This window comes from Sipha flava, unplaced genomic scaffold (genome assembly GCF_003268045.1).
Source record: "Sipha flava isolate LNK unplaced genomic scaffold, YSA_version1 0_pilon_pilon, whole genome shotgun sequence".
NCBI lineage: Eukaryota > Metazoa > Arthropoda > Insecta > Hemiptera > Aphididae > Sipha > Sipha flava.
In genome coordinates this window covers 2,407,882-2,432,793 of record NW_020271713.1, presented here as the reverse complement: position 1 = coordinate 2,432,793, position 24,912 = coordinate 2,407,882, and the positions used below count along the sequence as shown (strand labels likewise).

Below are 24,912 nucleotides of genomic sequence, written 5' to 3'. Positions count from 1 at the left end.
TAATTAATAACCAAATATAATTAACATTAATTTAAGATTTCAAAAGAACATATCAAACACTGTTTGTTATACAAAGAAAAAAGAAATTTAGAAAATAATTGTAAAACTATTCTTTAAATTAAATACCCAACTTCATAATTTATACTTTTAAGAAAAATGTCTTTTGTCGAGCTTCTCAATTATTATTATTTTTATACTACTTTATAAAATTATACATTTTTGGACTGTTAACAGCGACCATGATTAAACTGTATTTACCCGAATACATTACAGTTGTAAAATAATAATTTACTATCAGAAAAATGACTAAAAATTCCGTATTAGTTGTGTTTTAACTTCAACAAAATAATAGATTTAAAATTATAACTTCCATATTCAAAGACCATTATTGCTCTGAGCATATCAATACCTATCTATAGGTATTATTTTATTAATTATTTTAATATGAATTTCATTCAATTCTACATTTTTTTTAACTGCGAGGTTATCTAAAAAAATGATAAACATTAAATTGATTTTTATTCTTGGATAGATTTCATATTAACACGAAATTAATAGAAAATAAATTATATTTTGAAAATATTCTTGGTTTTTCCTTCTATTATTAAGAACTAAAATCAAGATAAAATAACGCTTAAAGAATAATATACCTCATGGTTTAAACATCAAAGACTTTAAATACATTTTTTTTAAATTAGTAAAAATATTATTTTAGTAGTAACTTTATTTCATTTAAGTATTCAAAGCTTTACAGATTAACCTTGCTTTATCGAATTAAATTATTATTACATTTGTAATACAGTTGAATTTATACTAAAAAAAAAAAAAAAATAATAAATCTTGTACAATTCTGAATGCTCCTAGTTATATTTTATGCCTAAACGAATGCATTTTAAACCTATATTAAACGATTATTTAAAATTCTGAAAATAGTTAAGTTTAGTGTATATGGAAAACGTATAAAATACATTATACTTTATAGTTCAACATATTTATGATTACTAATAATAAATTATAAAAGACAATATCAAAATATATTTATGTATGTTTAAAACTAAATGCTTAATTATTATACATGTATATATATTTTAATCGAATACACCCTCAATGTGTATAATGTACAAGTTCGTGTGTACCAATAAACTTCAAAATATGCAAAATTATTTTAAATTAACGAGGTATAAAAGACATGTTGTAAATAACCATGGGAATAATTCGGTGTTGCGTATTACGTGTTGTATGTGTAATCAAGATTAGTACATAATAATTTATCGAACGACTTTTGTTTGATTTTATTCCAAATTAACACCGTTACGGTACGGTAGGTACATAAATCGAATTTTATTAAAAACTCCAAAATACAGTAGTGTCAGCTCATATTATAATTGTATCGTTAAAATATACAGTATTTTGACAAGATTCTCTAAAAACGCCTTTATTAAACCGAGAATACATGCAAACCGAATGTATCCTGTTAGTAGACATCAGCATAACAGCGTTGACTTCAATCGTTATAATACTATAGAACTATAATATAATTATTTCATTTGCCAATATCGATGTTTTCCCATGTTTTATTTGAAATTGTAATTACTAATACGTATAAATAATTCATTTATACATTATATATTTTTCCACTGCGCTGTGCAGTTTGTTCGTTTGCCATCGCGCTGCGTACAAATGATCTCGTGAAAGCTAATTTTTTTTTCTTCTCGTCTTCGTACAAACGTCGTTCGAAAAAAGACTAATCTGAATAAATTACGATGTCTGTTATAATTATTACTATCAAAACCGGTTGCAGTTGTAGAAGTAGTAGAAGCCTGAGTGATCTGATTTTGTTGGTAACCCATTCTCCTCCTCCTCCTATTCCGTTTTTTACTGTGAACAGCAAACATGATCCTACCGGTGTGCACGTCTAAACTCTAAATTCAGAATGAGTGTTGGTTACCAACACGTTATTATTAAGCTAACAAAACACCAGCGATCTCAACTTCCCGTGCCGCAATAATATACGTAAGAAGAAGCAAATTAAATGTTCTACTGTTGGAAATGTTTATTGAAAACAAGTTTATACGGATAGTAAACGTAATGATTTTCTTTAATTTTTACATTCGAATGTTTTGGAATAAAATAAAACAACTATGCCTGAACTGTTTTAATTAGCTGTTTGCGGTGGATAAATTATTTTTTAGTATTTCAGCTGATAAACAAATACCAAAAAATATCATGATCGTTATGAGATTAAATTTACATAATTTATTGATGAAAATAATACTTTGTCAAAAATATCAAATACAAAATAATGAAACCAGTATTACGTACAACAATTCAATATTTGTACAGAAAATTATTTAATTAATAACAAATCATAATAATTATGCTTTCGTGTTTAGTGAAGTCATTTTAGAGTTGAAAACTTTTTCTACTTGAACTTAAACAACTTCTTATACCTACTTTTATTATTTATTTTCAGGGAAAATGGAAACGGGTTTCTATTCATGAAATATCTAAGTATACTTCTTAAAATTATTGAATGGGGTGTTGAGAAATCACAGAACGAATAGAAATATTAAAATAATGAAACTTAAAGTTATTATATTGTTATTATTAAGATTAACTTAATGTAAAACTTTTGGATACGAAATCCAGACCAAAAAATAATCTTCTCGGACTCGACCCAACCTGTATTACTTAATTAATAATATAATCAGGAATAACATATTTTACAATCGTTAATAATAAATCATATACAAATGAATAAAAAATAACTAAAATAGGGAATAATTGAAATAAGAAAGTTCATTGGAAAATATCATTAAAAGTATTTTGTGAATTTTTTTGCGTTCATTCCGCGTTAGAAATTTCGAATGATAAACATAAACGTAAAACAAAAAAAAAAAAAAAAACAATTATTTCTTTTGTAACTTTTTTTCAAATATTTTAAACATTATTGATGTTTTGTCATTACAATCGGAACGAGTTGTCACAGTGTTTATTCCGGCTATAACGATCACGTATACCCGTCCAAAGTTTCTAGACGTTCACGGAATATATTTAAAACCGCGATTTTAATGACAAAACCGAACGTGATACACAATAATGACGGTTCCGACAGGAAATCCGTTTCGTCGTCGCGTGTTCGCGGCGTACAGACAAGGCCGGATTAAGCACCTATTGGGCCCCGGGGCTGAAATTTTATATGAGCCCTTCTGACAAAACATGTTTTACAAAGCCACTCGCTGCCGATAAATTTTTTTAACTATTACACAAATTGTCAATTGCATTATAAAATTATAAAATTAATAGGTATATAAAAACTAGTAATTTTAGTACGATAAAAAATGTGTATCGGCTTAAAATTGTTTGGGCCCCTTTAATTTGGGCACTCGAGAGGGCTCCGGGGCTACCGCCCCGGCTAGACGCCCCTTAATCCGGCCTTGCGTACAGATCATATATTTATTCACGTATCCGCGTCCAAGACCCGCTGTATTTCCTACGTAAGTTCAATGTGTTTTACATACCTTTCAGGTACGAGAACAGCAGCAGCAGCAACCCGATCTCCGGCCACAAGCGGACCGGACTCGGCCGACCGGTACGGCGGTGCATCGTGCGGCGGTGGTGATCGCGGTCAACGGCAGTGGCAGCGGTCAGTCGTCGACATGTAGACGGGTGGCGGTGGTGGTGCGTGTGTCGGGAGGAGCGAGAACAGGAACGGAACCGGCGGAGAAAAATAAGTAAGAAAGACGGGGTGAAAACGGATTAGCGGAGGACGCGACGTGCGTACTGGAATCGCGGTGGCGTCGCGAGCGCGTGTGGGCAAGCAGTGTGCGTGTGCGGCGGCGATGACGGCGGACAAGACGCGGAGAGCGCGCGCGAATAACCGACCGTGACCGAGCGACTGACGATACTGAGTGGCGGGCGCGCGAAGACGACGAGACACCGCGTGTGGTGGTGCGAGCGCGTTTACCACCGCAGCCGGTCTCGCCTTGTCTCGTCCGGCTCCTACGGTTGCTCCCGCTGCTATCCGTTGCCGCGACCGTCCACATATACACGGCGGCGGCGTCGGCGTCGACGGCGGCGGCGGCGGCGGCGGCGGCGGATAGTCTTAATAATAATCGTTATTATAATAACGATAATATTATACACGTATTGCGTACGTTAAAAATACACAAACGCGTGCGCGGCAGGGTAGGACGGGCCACGGCGGTAGCCCCCGGGGCTTCTGGTTCCCGGACGCGGCACGGGGACTGATAACGGGTCCTGATTGACGACGGGAAATAAAAAAAACGGTTGTCGCCATTGGGCCCGTGCGCGCGACCGATCGGTCGGCCGTTTCCCGGGACCGGGTTTGGAGACACCGTCCAGACGTACACGCGGTTTCAATATCGCGCCCGTGGTTTCGCGGTGCGTCTCGGGTACACCGGACACCGGAGCGTTTTCACGGGCGAAACCCTCGCGCCGATCGCCAACCGGACTCTAGCTGTCGTTCACGATAAACGTGTAATGTATTTATATTTTTCATTTAAACTTTGCTTTTCCGACGCAAGTTCGTTGACAGCGAATCGAATAAACAAATATTAATCAAACGTCCAGAAGTTATAGTTATCGCATATCGGGCCTACAACTTTTTTAATTAAATCTAATGCAATCAGCAATCCGTCATCGCTTCCTAGGGCTACGTATAGGTCTCATACCGTTTTTAATTTAAGCCTCGTATATATTTAATGTTCAGACATAACGTTTATTGCATATTATCTTCGGGAAATACTATCGAGGACACGGTTTTATTAATAGACTTCTTATTATCCAGGTAGATGTTTACATACAAGTTATGTAAGAAATAAGATTTCAAAAGACGACGGTTTTCCCTCGTACTGCCGGATGCGTTTCGTGTTTACGGTACACAACAGTCTAATAATACTAATAACAATCATAATATTTTTGACAATGATTTTGTGTATAATATTATGCAATATCAAAGCAAAAGTTGTCCACAAACGTGCATACTTATAGTTTCGGAGGAGCTGTAGAAGATATTGGAGGTACTCAAAACTTCTCGGCTTTCTATCTATAGTTACGTTCACGTCACAAAGTACAGACGTACACATGTATATACAAGCAGCATTTTGGTACACGCTTTGAGAAATACTAGTTTTTCGTTTTTGCACCCGTGATGTTTCGAATAAATGTTAAAAAAAAAATTACAACACGCAGCCGTGGTCCTGACGGCACGAAACAATATTGGGTAGACGGAGAAAATAATATGTTATATTATTGCTTTTATGTAATTCGTTTCGTCGAAAAGGACTTCCGATAGGTAATAATCGGTTTTGAATATTTGCCATTATTACAACGTTTTTCTTCCTTTCGTGTACGCACTTTAAAGGGTGATCCCGACGAATTGTATTATAAGCTGCTCGTATTGTGTCCAGATAATACGTGTTTTGTCGTGATTGTCCGGATAAATATTATATTGTTATTAACACCGTATTATTATAATTAATAATTATACACCTGTGGTGAGATTTTATATTTCAATACTTGATGAGCGAAATATCTCACACGTATGGAAATAGCAAATTATGCTTTATATATAAATATATTATATTATACATACGTATATACGCGTACACGCATTACGCGCGCGTTGAACGGAAAAATATTCAACTCTTACGTGTTTAACCAGCGGAAAATCCCTCTCTTTTCCTCTCTCTTTCTACCTCATAATTTTTTTTTCCATTGCGGTTAAATCGGTTTACCGGAAACGAGTGTAAATTAAATAATAATGTTAATAATAAATAGCGATTGATTTTTCCTCCGGAACTCGTTGTACTCTTTTAATTATACGTATAGAAGGTTGTACGAGACGTAGAATTATATCCAATTATATATTGATTAAAACGCAATTCATAATATATAGTAGCGTATGTTTGGAATCAGTAAATGCATTGTTTTCTTATGACAGGTATATTTACATGCGTGTGCTTAAGAATATTTTATTATATATATAGTAACACGTTCTTTTGCGATATTTTTAGTACAGTGGTTTATTTCTTTTATCATCTTCATTTATCTCAGAATCTGAGCGGATTTTATGATTAAGTGTTTCCGATAAATTGTTTTGTTCACGGTATAGTAAATCCTTTATATGATTGTTAACGAAATCACAATTCACTATGGTAGTAATAATAATACTAAACGTGAAGTTGTTTAAATTTACTTTTGACTAATATTTAGTTTTTTTTTGTTTATTTGGTGTACATTATGTGTACTTAATTAAAATAGAAAATGCATTTTAACATTATTATGCTTTTCGTATACACTATGGATCAATGTATATTATAATAATAATGTGACGTTAGCCGTGAAAATCAACCGACTGCTTATACCAAATATTGTACGAGATGAGAATCATAATGACGATAAAGAATCTATAACGAATACATTTTCTTTGATGACAAGACCGAGGGACAAGAGTTAAGGTATTAAGATGTGGGTTGGTATATTAGGGACGAAGAAGATAATATGAAAAGGGGTAAAGTAAATGGGGGACTATCTTAAAGTGTGTCGTCGGTATTAAATCTTTGATAAATCACTATTATGTACTTTGGACTGAAATGATCGGTTGACCGTGTAAATAATGAGGATAAAACCACAATCGTTATGGTTTTAAAAATATAGGAATTGGTTACATTCGAATCGTTGAAACAATATTTTAGCAATTTCTGTAATACTAAAACCTTTTATAATTGACTACAACGTAGTTAAGTATACTTCTGATAATAACAATGTTGATGGGTTGTAAGAAATCGGAAAATTAAATGATGTGCTTCGTTCGTTGTACTGTGTACTCGAGACAATATACGAATTCCCGAGTGCAAGGAAAGTTTCGTTTTCGCAACAAGAATGTATCTCACAAACAGTATAATATTGCAGCTCAAACACTTATAAGTTCATTTAATTCACTTATTGTCTGTCAGGGATTTTCATTTTGCCGTTGTAGTATAGCTAAATGTGTAACGATCCAATATGAGTGTTATCGAGTAAATTAAAACAAATATTATGCGATTCAAAAACATTATGGCTCAACGGATTGTTGCATAATAAATAATTGTCAATATTAATGACTTTGGCCAGCGGTGTTTTTATTTTTATTTTACTTTTTCCGAAAACCTACCGGATCCCGCGGCTCACCGTATAATATTATACGAACAATAATAATACACCACTCCACGGTGTAGTGGTTCATTGATATGTGATAACCGCATTATGTGTAATGGCCGTTTATCCATTATCGTCCGTCCATCGGTGTAATAACATAATCTAATAACAAAACATCCCCTCGTCGTGAGGGGTGTGCTTGTGGCAGGGTCGTTTGTTGAAATGCGTGCATCGCGAAATGTCACAGTTTTCTTTTCAAATGCAATACGGTGCAATAGACCAGCGTTTCCCAAACTGTGATCCGGGGACCCTTAAGGGTCCGCACGTATACTGGAGGGGGTCTACGAACGAAAATTTAAAATGTACAAAGTATTATTATTTATTATTGTTTTTTCATTTGTATTTGTACTAATAGGTCCACGATCATTTTTATTATCTCTAAGGATCCGGCAGAAAAAAGTTTGGGAAACGCTGCACTAGACGTTATTTCGACGCGCAGCGCAGAGCTGACAGCAAGCAAAGTCTGGTGATTTCGACACGGCCGACACATTATCATCATTGTGACGGGTACAAGTCGTTGTTCGCATAAGGGTACATTTTGCACCCACGTACGTGTCGCACAATCGTCGGTGTTTATCGAAACGGTATTGCATTTAATTAAAAGTCCGCGTCGGCGCTACTGCGAAGGACATTACGATGGCCGAGGCGGCGCGAAAACGAGGCTGTAACAAAAAGTTTTCGACCGCTAAGCATCGTATTGTAATTATACCCGGTGCACTCTCCGGACACCGTACGACGGTGTGCAGTTCACGGAATGTTTTAGTTCGCCGAGTTATGCTACGAAAAATCCGCGGTGCGCTACCCCAAGCACCGGCAGTAACGTGGTGAACATTTATAAACCATGATGCACAACATATGTATATTTCAGTACCTACCCACCCACTTCCTTCCTTTTAGCACACCATCCATGACGTTTTTTTTTAAAAATATACATTGAAAAAGACTAAAAATTATTAATAATTGAATTGCTTACCTGCTTACATTTTGCCAACTCGAATTTCAGATTATCAAAATCTAAAAGGCTTTTCTTTCTTCTATGTTGAAATCAACTCAAATTAATTTAAACAGTATAGAATTTTCGATCTAATTATCGTGTGTTATATTTTTATCGACTATCGTGTATTCCGCTGCATTCGTTTTTCGCGTTGATGATGTGTTTAAATATCGAAATTGACTAAGTGTGTATTCGTCCAAAATCTTTACACATCTAAATCCAACCACACAATCCCACCCATCCATAAAATTTTCACCATGATGCCTGGGCGTCATAAAAACCCTTTCACCGCGCCACCGAACACCAGCAACGCCAATTTTTATTGAACCGCAACCCGTAAAAAATAACGTGATGAGCATGTACCGATAATAAATAATACCTATATATTGTTATTATTTTTTCTCTGTTGTAATTGATCTGCTAAAAAGCATGATGTAAGAAAGTTATCGACGAAATGGTTCCATACAATTTTCGGAATGTACGGTATTTAATTGATTGGTATAATTATGAAAAATAATTTATGGACTGTGTTTAGAATTACATAATATTTTCTATTGGTAATAACCTAATAAACTGATATTAACCTCAGCAAAATTTTCTTTCTACGTTCGAATGAATTAAATTAATCCCTAGCATGTTTATAACTTCTAATAAGACTATAAAATACAACACCACAAGGTATACATTTGCCACGCGTTATAAATTGCATGATGCAGATTTATGAACCACGGGCAGAATGTCCATAGTCCTCCATATTGTATTTAATAATATCTATTATTCAAAATGTTGTTTACTAAATTGAACTTAAAATACATTAAACACAGCGTATACCAGAGGTTCCCAAATTATGGGTCGCGACCTAAAAGTGGGTCGCAATAATACATTTAGTGGATCGCGTTATATTTTTCATGTGTTTCTATTACTTTTGGTTGATGTTTAGTTATTTAGTTAGTTTTATCATAATTTGTTATCTGCGTTTGTGACAATTACAAATTTACTACGACCAATAGGCATAATAATATTTCTTTATAAGTCTATGCTCGACTGTGTCAACATGAAGCAATCAGATTAATGATTATTGAAAATATAACAATATATTTAAAATAAATCAATAGCTGTATGACGTTCGAATAAAATGATTTTTTTCAGTAACACACGGTATATTGAATACAATACAAGCACACAGTTTAAATTTTAATATTTTTCAAAAAATGTTGTACAATTACTATGGATAAATGGTTAAATAAAAAGTCAATGACTCAAAGTTCTACGAAAACTGAAAAACAGAGATAATATCTGTGTCAACGGTTAAAAAAAGAAAAAAAATTGATGATGAGCTTACAACAAGTTCTTTCCAATTAAAATAAAAAAATTGATATCAATGCAGTTATGAAAAACAGGAAACAATTACACCCTTCACATTAAAATTATATACTTATTAATTAAATTACATAGTATAAACTTTTTTTTATAAAAATATAATACTTTTATTTAATTTAAAATGATGAAAACAGCAAAAAAAAAAAAAAGTCATTGATATTATTGTGGGTCGTCAAAATTGAAATATTTTCCAAAATGGGTCCTACTATAAGAAGTTTGGGGACTTCTGGCGTACACTGTAATCCTAAATAGATAAATATGTCATTCAAACTTCATAGTTTGTAAACATTTTTTCCAATTAACTAGTATTGAATTTTAGTTTTCGAGTTATTTTAGAACCGTATACCCGTGAAATAATATTTTACATTAAGTATACGTCGAAAATTGAAATCCTGCTGGAGGGTATACGTACCAATACACCTCTGATTGTCTAACATTAAACGGTTATAAAATTTGATTTGGTGGGGGGGTTACGATTTCCTCCCCTCATTCGCCTAATCGGTTAATTTTCTCGGGCACACCTATGGCTCCGGGACCGGTTAAGAACCGTTGGCGTGGATTTTAGTATTTTCAAATACGGGAAACGTAAATGTCCAGTTCGGATTAAGAATGGCCGCATGTGATATGGCCGCATGTGACGGTGTGATGCGATACATATTATAGTGTAGTAGTATACTTGTCAACAGCGGCGAGTAGAATTCCGTCGTAAACGATTCGTTTTTCTACGGTTTTAATATAATTATGAAAATTATTCTACCTATACACATTATTACAAGTGTTTATCGACGGTCCGTTTGTTTCACCATCGTATTTATGACACGTCTTTTTGTACAAGTCTTTGATTAAAATTGAATTGAAAATGATTCGATAAATCAAAACGGGATAGAACCCCGCTTTCATGCCGGGATGCCCTCGAGCTGCCGCGAGATATTAAAGCGATGACGTCCGACCAAGACTGGATTGCTACGATAATGATTTCTATACAGTCGGTAAACTGAATCCATTTAATTTCAAGATTTTGCTTTTAGTTTCGAATCGACGAGCACACGGACGAGTACTTGAGCTCTTTGTTGTCTGATATTTTATATATGCGTAATAATATACTGAAATTCGGTTGTATAATTATTTAATTGCTTCGACGGATCACAAATGGAGTTGAATGTAAAATTAATTATAGTTTTTTCATTTCAATATTAATTTAATTATTTTAATATATATTTGCATTTATTATACTGTTTACATATTAATTTGTTTGGATATCAGATAGGTTATATTATGCTCGATGAATAGCTGCAGCGAACGTTATATTTTAATACACAGTTTATTATCAAAGTTACTTTCTCCTTTTAGGAATAATTGATCGCGTGGACCAGGTGTAATTAGCCATATAATAAATACGATTTAAATAATATCTATCTTGTAATTGTTCATAAAAATCTCAATTAATACTCACAACTCCAATGAAATTAATACCAACAATTCGGTAAGCGTAACGATTCATAAATAAACTGACTAACCGTGTTTTAGTGGCGAAGAAAAATACAAAATATGTTCAATAAACTAAAATCGTAACGCAAGTATTAATGTATTTAGTTTTATTTAAAATCGGCGTTACAAAATAATGATTATATGTATAGATTATAACTGATTATAGACGGATATGTGTGTAAACCAATGGCTATATAAATGGATCGCAATCATCGTAAATTATTATTTTCTCGTAGGTACACGCTAGTGTAGGCGACCAAAATGAAGTTTTAAAAGAACCTTCAGGTGGAAATCCTGTTTAAGTGGAAACAATCAATTTCGAAGAGTACACAAAACAGTAGTTTGACCAAAATTCAAAATTAAGTATAATAAATTATAAGAACCAACCTGTGTCGCACAGCAATAATATAAAATATTGTAAATTATTCAAATGTCTCGAATGAAAGTAAAATGTACGTATTACTGTTTACGGTTGGAAAAGAAAAATAATATATTAATAAGTAGGTGTATCATGCGCGTAATGCGTACATATGTTGTGCTACGTATGCTGTTGCAATTAAAACTACTGGATTATTATTTAATAGCACTTATTTACAATTTTAATTATTATTTTTTTTAATTTTTAAAGTTGTAAGTTTGAAAATAATCATACACCAAACAAATCGTTCGTTGTTAAATCGGGTAACATTGCAAACACAATGCGGTCAGAGCGTTAAAATACGTTTCGTTTTTGAAACTATTTCATGTAACATGAACACAGCTTTGAGATTATAAATCTAAACGATCGAAGTATACGTTTTCATTTAAAAAATATTTCATGTGTATATATTTTAATGTTTCAATATAATTATACTCCAGTTTCTAATTAATTTTATGAATAAAAACATGGATTTTAAAATATTATACATATTCGTAAAGCTGCATTGAATGGGGAGGGAGGACAAACTGGTATACTTGCCTCAGACGCTGTTGATATAAGGGTACTCTAAAGTATATGAAAAATAAAAAAGTCATAATCATACCCAGTACTTCCACCTACGTATGGACGCTGCATTTTTGTTAATAACAATTTTCCCAGCAAATTTTTTAGATGCGGCACTGCAGATTTAAAAATTAAATGTATTAAAAATATATATATATATATATATTCAAAAATAGTTTGATTTTTATTTTCTGTACAACTAATAAGTATATTATAATATCTAGGAATACAACATTTGTAATTTAAAATTTGTAAAAAAAATAATTTATTTATAATAAAATTCGATACATCAAAGAAAAATGTTTAAAATCTAAAACTGTTTAGATTTCCACGGGACAATATCTAATAGTGGTGAAACATCAGAGAAGTATTTACGATTTTGACGCCCTAAGTACAAACATTTTGGCGTCCTTTAAGATGTTTAGCCTCAAAAAATCTTTGAGTCACCTCTAATTATAAATTTACTTTTTGCCATTAAAAATGATACCTCAATATATACATATTTTTAGCTTTTAATTTTTTCTCAACATTATATGAAAATAAAATAAATTTAATTATGTATATATGTATGTATATAGGAGTGTAATATGTAAAGGTTAAATAAGAAAATAAAAATAAACAAGATTTTAAATTACGATTATATATTTTTACGACAAGCTTTTTGTAGAGAAAATTCTTCAATTACTTTTTATATTTGGTATCAGGAACTGGTAATTTCTGATTCAATACTCTGTATAACCAACGAATTTAATCTGTCATTATCAATTGTTGATCTTAAATAGGATTTAATTATATTTAATACACTTTCCGCTGAACAATTTAATACCGGGCTAGATAAATACTATACATACGTAATGCTATTTCAATATATGAATACGAACTAGAAATATTAGGATCTTTAAATATTTTGTACAAGTCTAAAACAGTTATCATCAAATTATTATCTTCTAATCCAGATAAATAACTGAAAATGAATACATTCATTAGTGATGATGAACCTATATCCTCTGGATATTCTACTTGCAATTGCATGGCTTGTTCTTTTACCTTGGATATTGGAAATTTAGTAAGATTGAATAAAAAATCAAATATGATATTAACTGTATCATAATATCTCTTTCTTTTGTTTAGCTCTGTAAGTGATGAATCTAATATAACTGTAAAAATATTTATTCTAAATGAATCGCTTTGTTGAAATGTTGAATTATTTTGATTTGATTCCTCATAAGTCATTTTTCTTTTTCTTTTTCGTTCAATTTTGTACTTATCTACACCAGATTTTTCTTCATCCAATTTTATATCAATATGAGTCATAACAATAGAATTTATAATTACAAATTTGTTGATTATGGAGGTATCGAACGATTTTTACGTTGGTCGTTATCAGTTACATTTCGCAAACACCGACAAACACAAAACTTGATTACGAATATTTAACATCATGATAATAATACATAACTGTGATATCAGTATATCACCAAATAATAAATATATGTGATAATATAGTATCAGCATAAGTTTGGTATAAAAAAAATAGTTTAAGATTTCCCTATTTAACCTTGAAGTAATTACGTCAAAAACTAAAGTCTTCTACGGTGAACGGGGAGGGGGGATCACCTCATTCGCCCCCTCTGGATCCGCTCTGACTCAGTATCACAATCACGTTTAAAGATCTAACTTATAGATTATCAACTATAAAAATAAATATACTTTTTTTTATAGGCATTTTTACGCCAGGGGAAAATGTTAAAATTGTACCCTATCATAGACCAATAATCAAATACTCTTCTCGAGAACTTTTTCTAATAATTAATATACAATCATACTTATTGAGTTTTAACTTAATAACAGTATTTAACATAGTAAAAAATATCAAATTAGCTGTCAATAATTACAAAAATTACATCCTCTAAAATTTTACGCCCGGGGATGAATCCGCGTCTTCTATGTCCTAGTTCCGCCCCTGTCTATTATAACCGAGCTCTATATGATAATAATTCTACGATAATAAACAATTTATTATACAGGTTATCACTTATTCGTTATCAATAATATAATTATTAATTTTTCAATAAATCCAAAAAATAAATATTATTTTATTCTAATTTCACTTCGAAAACAATTTAATCCCTAGCGACGGCACCCCTTTAAGGGACTCAGCATTTGGCGCCCAGGGGCAATCGCCCTTCATCACCTCCTTCTAAATACGCCTCTGTGGAACATATATTGTTGTATCATTATTACTTGTTAATCTCACGATAAAAATTAATAATATATAATTATGATATGGATTCATTGATCTGCTTATGCCCCAACCAAAACTTGATTTCATTGTATGGTTGGTGTGGGAAATCCTCTTCAATGCAAACGATTATAGCGATGTTTAGAGGCAGCGTCCTACCAGTTGCAACATTAGGATGACGTGTCTGTATATTTTAAAATCAATGATAATAATATGTAATATGTTTACATTGTAAATATGTTTTACTGTGTACACGAGCCTATAGTGATAACTGATGAATAATATAATATTGTTTAATACTGCCGATTTCGTAGTAAACCAATTATTTTAATTGATGAAAAATTATATTTATAAACGAGTCAACTGCTTAAACAATTACTTCCAACTAATGAAACCGAACGAACATAGAAAATCTCGGAAATCGTTTACATGATTAAATATAGATTATTAATATTATTATTGTTAATTTAGTCACGATTCAATTCACATGTATTTGGTACTAAAAGCAACGTCAAAATTATCTCTCCAGTGTGTCAAAACTAGATGGAACCAAGAATGTTAAACGTCCCAAATCACTCTGGGAAAGTTTAATTCATCCATAATGACTTTACTGTAGATCGTTCGCTCACGTAGTACCCACAACGAGTTTAAGAGATTCACGGCTATCGATCAGAATTATCTGTTATGGCGTAACACATTCGATACAGTGGTGGATACCGAGATACGTGTTCAACTTCATAAGTGTATACATATTAGGGTCCACACGTCATACACTATTATTTAAATACATTTTGAACTAAATTATTTCGAACGGCAGTCTATTTTGATTATGCCTTGGTATTAGTTGTGGTTTTGTCGTAGGCAGGGCCGGCGTTGGATATAATACATTTGTCGATGGTCGTGGTTAACATAGACAATTGACCACTATTCAATAATTTTAACTTGAAAAAATATTTTATTACCAAATCTTACAACTTTTGGTTTTCTTCGATATAGTTGGATTATTAATTTAATCTTGGCTCTGGATTTTAACAGTTATCTATGCTTGACGTTAATAAATGATGTTGAATTTCCGTATTGAATCCTTATAATGAATGGATACCGCCAGTGTCGGATATTTGGATAGGTAATATAGGCAGTTGCCTTTAGCGTAAAATGTGAAAAAGGTGCAAACATTTTCCTCTGCCTTTTTTTATTTTTGTTTTAGTACTTTTGTTTTAATTTTTTTTTTTTATTTTGTCAAAAACTGACTTTCAGTAAATAATAATTTAAAAATCAACAATCTCGACATTTGCGTCGTTCCTATTATGCTGTGGGGATCAGATCATCAACTACCTGTTGTTACTAACATTAATTATTTTCATAAAAAATCTAATCGACTTGACTTACAAACATTTTTGTACAAGAAAATCCTCACAGAAATGTATTCAAATATTGAAATTATATTGCGTATTTTTACATCAAAGGTTTTTACCAATTGTTCAGTAGAACAATATTTTTCATGCTTGAAGAGAGAAAAAAATTGCTTACGATCTCTTATGTATCAAAAAAAAAAAAAAAAATTAATCACTATTCATACTTCAACTTCATATTGAAAACAAAATAACTCGGCAGATATCGTTTGATAACATAACAGATGACTTAGCTTCTAAAAAACACGACGAAAAACATTTTAAATTTGGATGTATCAAACTTATATAGTTTATATTTTGACATTTTTGTATGATTGTACATAATATTTGATTTTCATTTTTTATTATTTCCAGTGGTTTATAAATGAAAATTTCATCAAACACGAATTCAAATTTTGACTTACTATAACTTGGTCAGTTTTTAAATAGAAAAAACTTTTTATACAAAAAATAAACTATCTGAATTTGTAGAAAAAATAGTGTTTAAAAAGAACTAAATTTTACTGCACCTGCGCACACCAAAAGTGTTAAAAATGCGAATATCAAAAAGCAATGTGTATTTAAGTACCCCCTTAGCCCTCTAAAATATTCGCTTCAATACAAGGTCATCTAGCTGAGAAATTTATTGGGACCTAAAATCGTAATCACATTGTATAAATAATATAAAAAATATATTATAAACATAGAAATTGACAGCATTTTAAAATACAGGCGGGATATTACGTTCCTAAACGGGATTAAAATTTAAAAATATTAAAAATATTCTTTTGATTAGTTAAATAATGTATCTAAAACATGTGTACATCATTACTATGAAATTACTATAAATTAATATTTATATAAGTATGTATAATAATAACCTTAATATTACTCTGCCTTTATCAGATAATCAGTTCTACTAGAAAAATGTTCGGGAACCAAATAACCTTTTTTTAGTAGACATTTATTTGAAAAGAACGGAGTCTTAATATTATAATATCCTTAATCTTACTGAAGTGTTTAAGGAGATATAACAGAAGAAAACTTGTTCGACGTTTTAATGATTCACAGGAAGTACTTCAGTATGATAAATGCTAATACGGTAATGAAACGGTTAACTGATCCGTGTTGTGCATTGAATATAGTGAATACATATTATTTTCGGCCGGGTTTATTATTTTTCATTTATAAATTTATGTTTAGTCCAAAAGACTTTCAATACTTAAATCAATTGATTTTAATATTGAATGAAAGACTGGATATAAGATTTAAAAATTAGTGCTACGTTTGATGATATTGATTTAGAAGAAAGTTAATTTTTACATATTTTTAATATAGAGAAATTTAAAAAAAAACTTATAAAAATGAAATGTACGTTATATTTGATGCATTTCTATTTTCAATGACTATAATTTATAATATATTTGGTCAATTCGATTTATGTTTTATTCTTATACAATTCAAAAGTCAATTGAAATCTTATTTAATACTTTAGTTGTATTTTATGAATATATTCATACTTCAACGTTAACGTTCGTCTCTTCTATATTGACGATTAAACACATGAATCACGTTTACAAAATGTTAAGTTTAATATATCTTATTCTCTGAATACCACTTCGGATTCGGTTGGGTTAGCTTACGTATCAACCATCTTCGATAAAACGTCTTAGCCAACTGCAAAATAACTAATCTTATACATATATTTAAATTTCTTAAACACGCAAAATAGTAAAATTTAATATGAATAAATTAAAAGTCACAATAGTACCAATTAAAAATTAGCGATTGTCTAAAACCCATAACCTTGAGATCAAGTCCTAAAAAATCAAGTCGCGTGATTAATATAAACATTTCGTACAGGATATATAATATTCGAATAAATATACTGATAAAATTATTCATCTTCATTTGGAAATCGGTTAGTTATGTTTGTTAAAATTACAGAATATAGCGTTAGGTTACTTATGTTCACCGGAACAAAAATGTTATCGATTGTTAAATTTGATTGATTAATTTAAGAAAATCATGTTTTACTCTTTTGTTTTCAATACATAATCACATTATTACACACAATCTGAAAAAAATTATATTTTTTAATTCTACTACATTAATAATTACTATAATTTAATTAAGTATAATTATTAATATTAATGAGCTTTACAAAATTGGTTTTTTTTAGCGTTAATTTGAATTTCAATAATGGATACATTAAATTTTTTTTATAATTTTAAATTATGAGCGATATCGAAATTATTAGTTACTAAAATCTGCGACATTATATACTATTATTCTTATTTCGTTTAAGAGTTTTCAGGACAACACAACACGCAAACGTAGGCACTTGAGTATACATTCATGTAACATATAATATAATTGTATTAGTGATCAATGTGAATAATATGATATAGTTTTCATTTTTGAATATTATAAAACTATATCGTATAGACTACAGTTAAATTAAAACTTATCTGGAAACCGGTCGTGCAGTCAAAAATAGTTATTTCAATAGCCCGTCTTTTGTTGGTTTATCATCTGACATATATTATTATCATATGTTTGACCGCCATTAATAACTATAAACTAATTATTATAATTATTTTTATTAGAAGTAATTATTAGTCTATACGAGATTAATAATGATACAGATTAGAGAAACCAATGTTCGATATGCAAACCCTACTACAGCTCAACACTCAACGACTACAATTTTGATACCGTATTGAAAAATATTGTGGATTTGCGTTAGGTTTGAATAAAATTAAAAACTAATTTCATTACATGATTTTGCTTTATTTATTATTTTAATTGAGTATATTTTTTTTTAGTTCTAAGTACTACCAGCCGTAATTATAGCATACTACTTTAACTAGCCATTTTTATTTAAAAGTTGTTGAGGTCAAAATATTTCTTCTCGAATATTTTTAGTGAGAAACATTATAAACACGCAACTTAATTAAGTTCCATTTATAATAATAATACTTTGTACGAGACAAAAATTAAGCTTTAAAATTGCAATTTGATCATAGTCTGATTAAGGAGTTTGTCGTTAGAAGTCTTGAGTTCATTTGGTGCCTGTACGATGCATTCGAAAAGAAAAGGTTCCAGGAGAAAGTTCATAAAAAAACATATAGACATCAAACTTTTAGTGTTTAAAATAAAAAGTATTTCATAAGAATATTACAGAGAAATAATAATATAGAATATTATACAAAAGAAATAAACATTTTGAAATTTATGATTCGTCAAATATGTGAAAAAAGATTATCTTGATTTACACAGATATTTTTTAAACAATTTGCGCCAAACATTGGTTTAAACCATTTATAAAAAGTTTTTCTTTCTTGATTTTGAGGATGTAAAAGATTCCACTACAAAACCGAAAGAAATATTTTCCATGAACTCACTTTTAATAAACAACGATATAACACAGTTACTACAACTATTTATTATGTTTATGTACCTACCTAGTTGTAATAAAACGTTATAAACGCTATTATTTTAGTGAACATTTTATATTTTATTGTATTTTTCCTCATGATCCGTATAAGAATAACAAGATTATATTATACTATTATAATAATGTTGTGTGCCAAATACTGATACTTTTGGACAGTTAAAAAAAACGAATTAATCTAATTTATTTTTGAAGCATATATTGTTCAATCACGGCTTCTACTTTCATAAAAAAATTATTTTGTGGCACCCCCAGATTAACATTGACTGATTGACACCCTAGACTGTAGCCTACTCTGCCTATTAGTTAATCAAGCCCTGAGTATGATGATAATACTACGCATTCACAACAAATGTTCGTCTTTCCACCCATTCGCTATAACAAGATTACTCTTGATTTGTATAACTGTATCTATTTATACATTAAAAAAGTTTTTAAGTAAAACTATGATCATAAATCCATTTGAGTATGATTTAGTGAACTGAGCGTCGGAATGAACACTTGAATAGAAACTAACTATCGGTAATTCCTTTTAAATTTCAAACGCTGTGAGGTGAAATATATTTTCGTCTCGTATGAAATTAATTATTTAAAATAATACTTATATGTTGTTATTATTTTCGTGAGTCGTACAGTCAAATAAATTAGTACACATTTTCTTAGAGGCCCATAATAAGGGTGTAAAATGAGTTTGCAGACTAGACATCTACCGGAACAGGAAATGAACATATTTTTACTAGCATTGTGACAATGGAGTGGTTATAACACTAAGTATATAAAAAAAAACTCTCATATATATTATCTACGTATAAACTAAGTAACAATTGCCTGGGTTCATAATAGTAAACACTAAAAAATTTTTTTTCTCATATTTTGATTTGTTTATTGAACCTCATTGTAGAATATTCGGTAAATAATTTTAGTCATTACACCTGAAAAATAACTCTTCCAGCATAAAATACATGGCTTACATTATAACGTATCACTTATAGATTTATACCACTACTTATAAGTGTAGTAACTACCTTATACTTATATAAGGTAGGTTACATTTTCAGTTTAACCTCTAGCGAAATATTGTTCCATTTTGAAAAGCTTATTAAAACTTAACGGGTATATAATATCTGAAACTGACAAGTTGTGTGTTCAAACTTCACTCGAATAATCCAAATTATAAAATTAACATTGTTTAGTAACAATTATTAGATACTTATTATTATATCGTATAAGCTTACGAGGTGGAATATAGATCGGTAAATTCGGGTTTCATTGCGCAAGCAATAGTATACTCAAACAGATTGGAAAAATAATAAATAAATAAATAAACAAATTCATACAAAATGGTCGGTTAAAAATGTGTGGCATCCAAAAAATTATGATAAATCAAAATGTCAAACTAATAACACGCTTTTGCCCAACTTTTAATTGGACTACTGCACACATATGGTTGATCGGTAACAAGTTGTAGTGTTACTATAAGTATACAAAAAAACTTTTGCACAGTAGCGAAACGGCTGTAGTTATGAGTTTTTTTTTTTTTTTTAAAGTAATACAATTTAATTCAATTATCGCATAGTGTCTGGAAGTAAAAATAAAGAAAAAAGTAATTCCACTTGAAATCTTCACAACGTTCAATGTAATTAATTTCATGCTTACTCAAAGTTTAATGGTTGGAAAATTAAATAAGTCGAGCTTATATTTAATGTCTTCTTTGTAATTAAACATTATTAGAGGCATAAAGCAATGTACGCACGGTCTTCAGTAAGATAAGTATGATTTAAATAATACATTCTATTTTAATTTATTTTTTTTTCAAGTTGGCGCAACTGGTCAGATAATACACAACTATTTTTAGTGGTTTTTTTTCACACGGAAATTAGCCGTAAAGTTTTATTTGTGTGATCAAAATCAAGAGTGACTGTATATATTATTTTATATACATATATATGTTTACGCATACAATACACAAACGATATACCTGTGGCTAGACGTTAAGTTGTTCAACATTATTATAACAGATAAAGGTTACGTAATAACGTTATACATTTTATAATTCGTCTTTTGAGAAACAAGTACAATATCACTATGCCACAACTAACGAAATATACCCGGATTATTATTTCCTAGAAAATATTAGCTTTGAGAGTACGAGAATGTCAGTATTTCGTTTCAGAATTTTTAAAATTCAAAAATGTATTACATTAGTATTAATTTTATAAAATACCTCGTGACGCATTAACCAACAATGACGAATATTCTATACACTATAATGCTTTTCAACGTGCAAAATCCCCTAAATAATACTCCACTGCCGTCATGTAGCGTAGTACCATATTTAAGAAAGGGTAAAACATATTTTCTAGACTTGAGGGTTTTCGCGAGAATGTCAGTAATTTCTTCGTGAAATCTGATATCACACATGACTAGGAGAGCCTCTTAAGCTTATTTGTTTCTCGATAGTATCCATCTATTAAACAAATATTGTTTTCGTCCTCAAGATTTTTGAAAATTATATTTTATTAAGATATTTCGTAAGATGCGGTGTTTTTCTCATAAGTTTACATTATGCCGTTTTTTTTTTATCGACAAATTTGTTTGGTTTGAACTATTATTCCCTAGTTCATTTTCAATAATTGACGATTTGAAATTCTCGGTGTATAAAAACAAAAATTACATCAATATTATTGTGAATGACTATGATTAATAATACTTTAAATTATTGTTATTTTTTATAACAATACTATTACTATTAAATGTATAAATAATTTTAAAATGAATATAGTGTGTTAACATTATAAGTAATATTGTTTTTATTTTGTATTTTTTATTTTTATTTTTAAAGACATTTACAATCTGCATACATAAGAAAAAAATTAGTAAATATGACGACATTAGTATTAGACGTGACAAGCGTAAGGGAAGGAAGCGTCCATTGACATTACTACCAAATTATGAACTTAAGAGGGAGGTAAATTGTTCTATATAATATACAATAGGTACTAAATATTATTTAATAAATCTCGCGGCCATTTACGTTTAAGACAACGGAGAGGGTTGTCAGCTATTGTGCAAGAAAAGAGTTTAGATATGAGCGGGTTAGAGTGGTTAAAAGTGTTTTTATGTAATTTGTTATAATAATGAGAGGCAAGTGAGGAAATTGGTAGTAAGTTTAGGTCGTGAAAGCAATATATTATAATATTATAACTGATATTTTAATTATTTTTTATTTTAATCACTACCCATTTGGCGATATTAAAAGATCAATACACTAAAAAAAAAAAAAAAAATGTATGTTCAGAAATATTAAAAACGATATAAATACTGAGAATTAATTATAATGTTAAAAAAAAATCTCGAGATACAACTCTTAATACTCTTAAATGTTAACGCATTGAAGTTATATAATATAATATAAAAGAATTATTTTAATTGACATTCAAGAATGTATGATAAATAATTCTACCGTATTATATATTATACGACTGTACATTGACAATTAAGTATTGGAGTGGTTCAATAGCGGTAGAACAACATGCAAATTAATTTAAAATAATTTAATGCGTACTTTGGTTTTACAATTAAAACCTGAAATAATGTAACGAAGCGTTTTAAAAACATTGCATGTCAGTCCATGGTTTGACGCCAACGGTTGAAAACATCAAGTCGCAATGGCATTTTACGTTACAGCGGTATTATCGAAAAAAAGTTTCGAGAAAAAAACCTCGTGTACTATTTTGCGTATTTTTATTTAAAGTACAACAGTTTAATATTAAGTTTATCGATTTACGCGACGACTTGTTGAGCATTCCAGTCCCGCGTACGGGTGAACGTAATCTTTTGTCGACCGTAGGATGATTTTTATACCGTGACTCATCTTTCGTTAACGATCCGAGAGTTTTGCTTTACCTGTAAACGTGTCGTACGACGAATATTTTAAAATTTTCCGTCCCGTCATACATTTGAACATTGTCAACTGTTGTTTAGGCTTCATCGCTTTTATTCCATACTCGAATCGCTCACTATCGGTTACCCGAAAATGTGTGTACATCGGAAGAAACACAAAACACGGAATTTACGACTAAGAATTAGTGTTCGTAAGATTCCGTTCAGCGGCAACTGCGTCCGATCGAAACGTCGCGTTTCATTCGACTACGGGGCCCGGCGAACACCTTTACCGTGTAGTAGAACAGTATTTAAATTTAATTCGTTTAATTGGGTCCTAACCCGTACAATATTTCAATAAATAAATAAAAAGTATTGCTGCGTAACGGCAAAATGATCACGCGTACGCGACGGTTCGCGGCTTCGGCGCTAGGCAACACGTGGTGTCAGACGCGTATTTGTTGGTATCGCACGACTATTTCCGTCGTCCACGCGAACCGTACAGTCACGACGACTAGTAATAACATTTGCAATAACGCAGGGGCGGCCCACTGACCTTAACTTCGGGAGCCGCAAATTTATAAAGCTCGTTCGAGGCGAGCCACATTGTAAAGCGACGTTTGTAAAATTAACACACATCTCGGCTACGCATACTAAAAGCACCGCCGCCTTGCCGATCTATACCAAATAACCATTGTCTAATATGTCTAACGATTCTGACAAAATTTTACAATTATTGATTTTAGTCTGAATTTGGTTCAAGAGCCTCGTTGTGGCCTCCCCCCCCCTATTAAATAACGGCTATTGCATCACCGAAGAATCGCGTCTCCGATCGGCTCGACCGAACCGCGGCGTTACGTCTAGGCTTAGGTCTGGGTGTACCAATGTTACGGTTAAACAATAATAATAATAATTGATACGTAACCGATACTTGGTAGGCAACAGCACAATGACGAGAGTGCGTACGCGGTACGTATTGGTATGACTCGTTTTTGAAATGTACACGTGGGGGTGTTGACCCCGGATTAACAGCCCCCGAATAATATCGCGTTGCGTTTTCATTGTTGTCCGTCGGGTAGTCGTAGTGCGTACGCCGAACGATGGACGGGCCTAATAGACGGTAGTTTAGTGCGCGTTTAGGAGTGGTAAGAATTAGACGGGCGCGCACGTCACAGTACGATACGGTACGCGCATCGACGTTAATCCCGTACAGGAGATATTATTATTATGACGAGTACGAGCAAACACGAGCGACACGTACGGGGCCCACCGAGTATAATTTGGTTCGAATAACCGTTCGGTGTGTTTTACTTATAGTCTAAAAACGTCGAAGCTAATCCTTTATTTGATGTGTTATATCGTTGCGCACGTTTGTTGCCGTATACACCGCCGACAGAACGTTATAACATAACTTATCGTTTGTTTGATCTGGGCTGCGGGGGTAACGCGAGCTGTATTTGTCGATGGATCATAATTCCACTGAAATTTTTGAATTATTTGCTCGATCCGACCGGCCGGGTAGCGGGAGGGTACCGCCAAAAACGATCGGAAAAGTGTATGCTAAATTTATTATTTCGAAATAATATTTGCTTAATAGCCCGGCAGAAGGTGTGTTTGTAGCCTCTCATAGAGGTGTACATCGGAAAGAGTCGTGTTATCATGTTCGGCAAACATTGGATCTGTATAATGTGTACATACATGTGCATTATTAATGTAAATATATGTGAACCCCGTTGTGTCGTTATAAATTTACTAATAACAAATTGCGTGTGTCCGTGTTTTATATTGTAGAAATTCAGGTTTCAGTTTTTTAAACACTTTCGTTTGCGTCCACTGTTCACAAAACATGCATATTCATAAGCTCATAATTAACAT

At 31.5% G+C, this 24,912-nt stretch overlaps 1 protein-coding gene across 1 annotated transcript in view; it reads right to left on the bottom strand.

Annotated features, from left to right (window-relative positions):
- The window catches only part of LOC112694138 (nephrin-like), a 53,089-nt gene extending 49,336 nt beyond the window's left edge, over positions 1-3,753 (bottom strand). Inside the window, exon 1 of the mRNA XM_025569561.1 lies at positions 3,522-3,753. Within this exon, the coding sequence (XP_025425346.1) occupies positions 3,522-3,606 (85 nt within the window). The 5' untranslated portion in view covers positions 3,607-3,753. The remainder of the gene's footprint in view (positions 1-3,521) is intronic.
- Between the last annotated feature and the right edge of the window lie 21,159 nt (positions 3,754-24,912).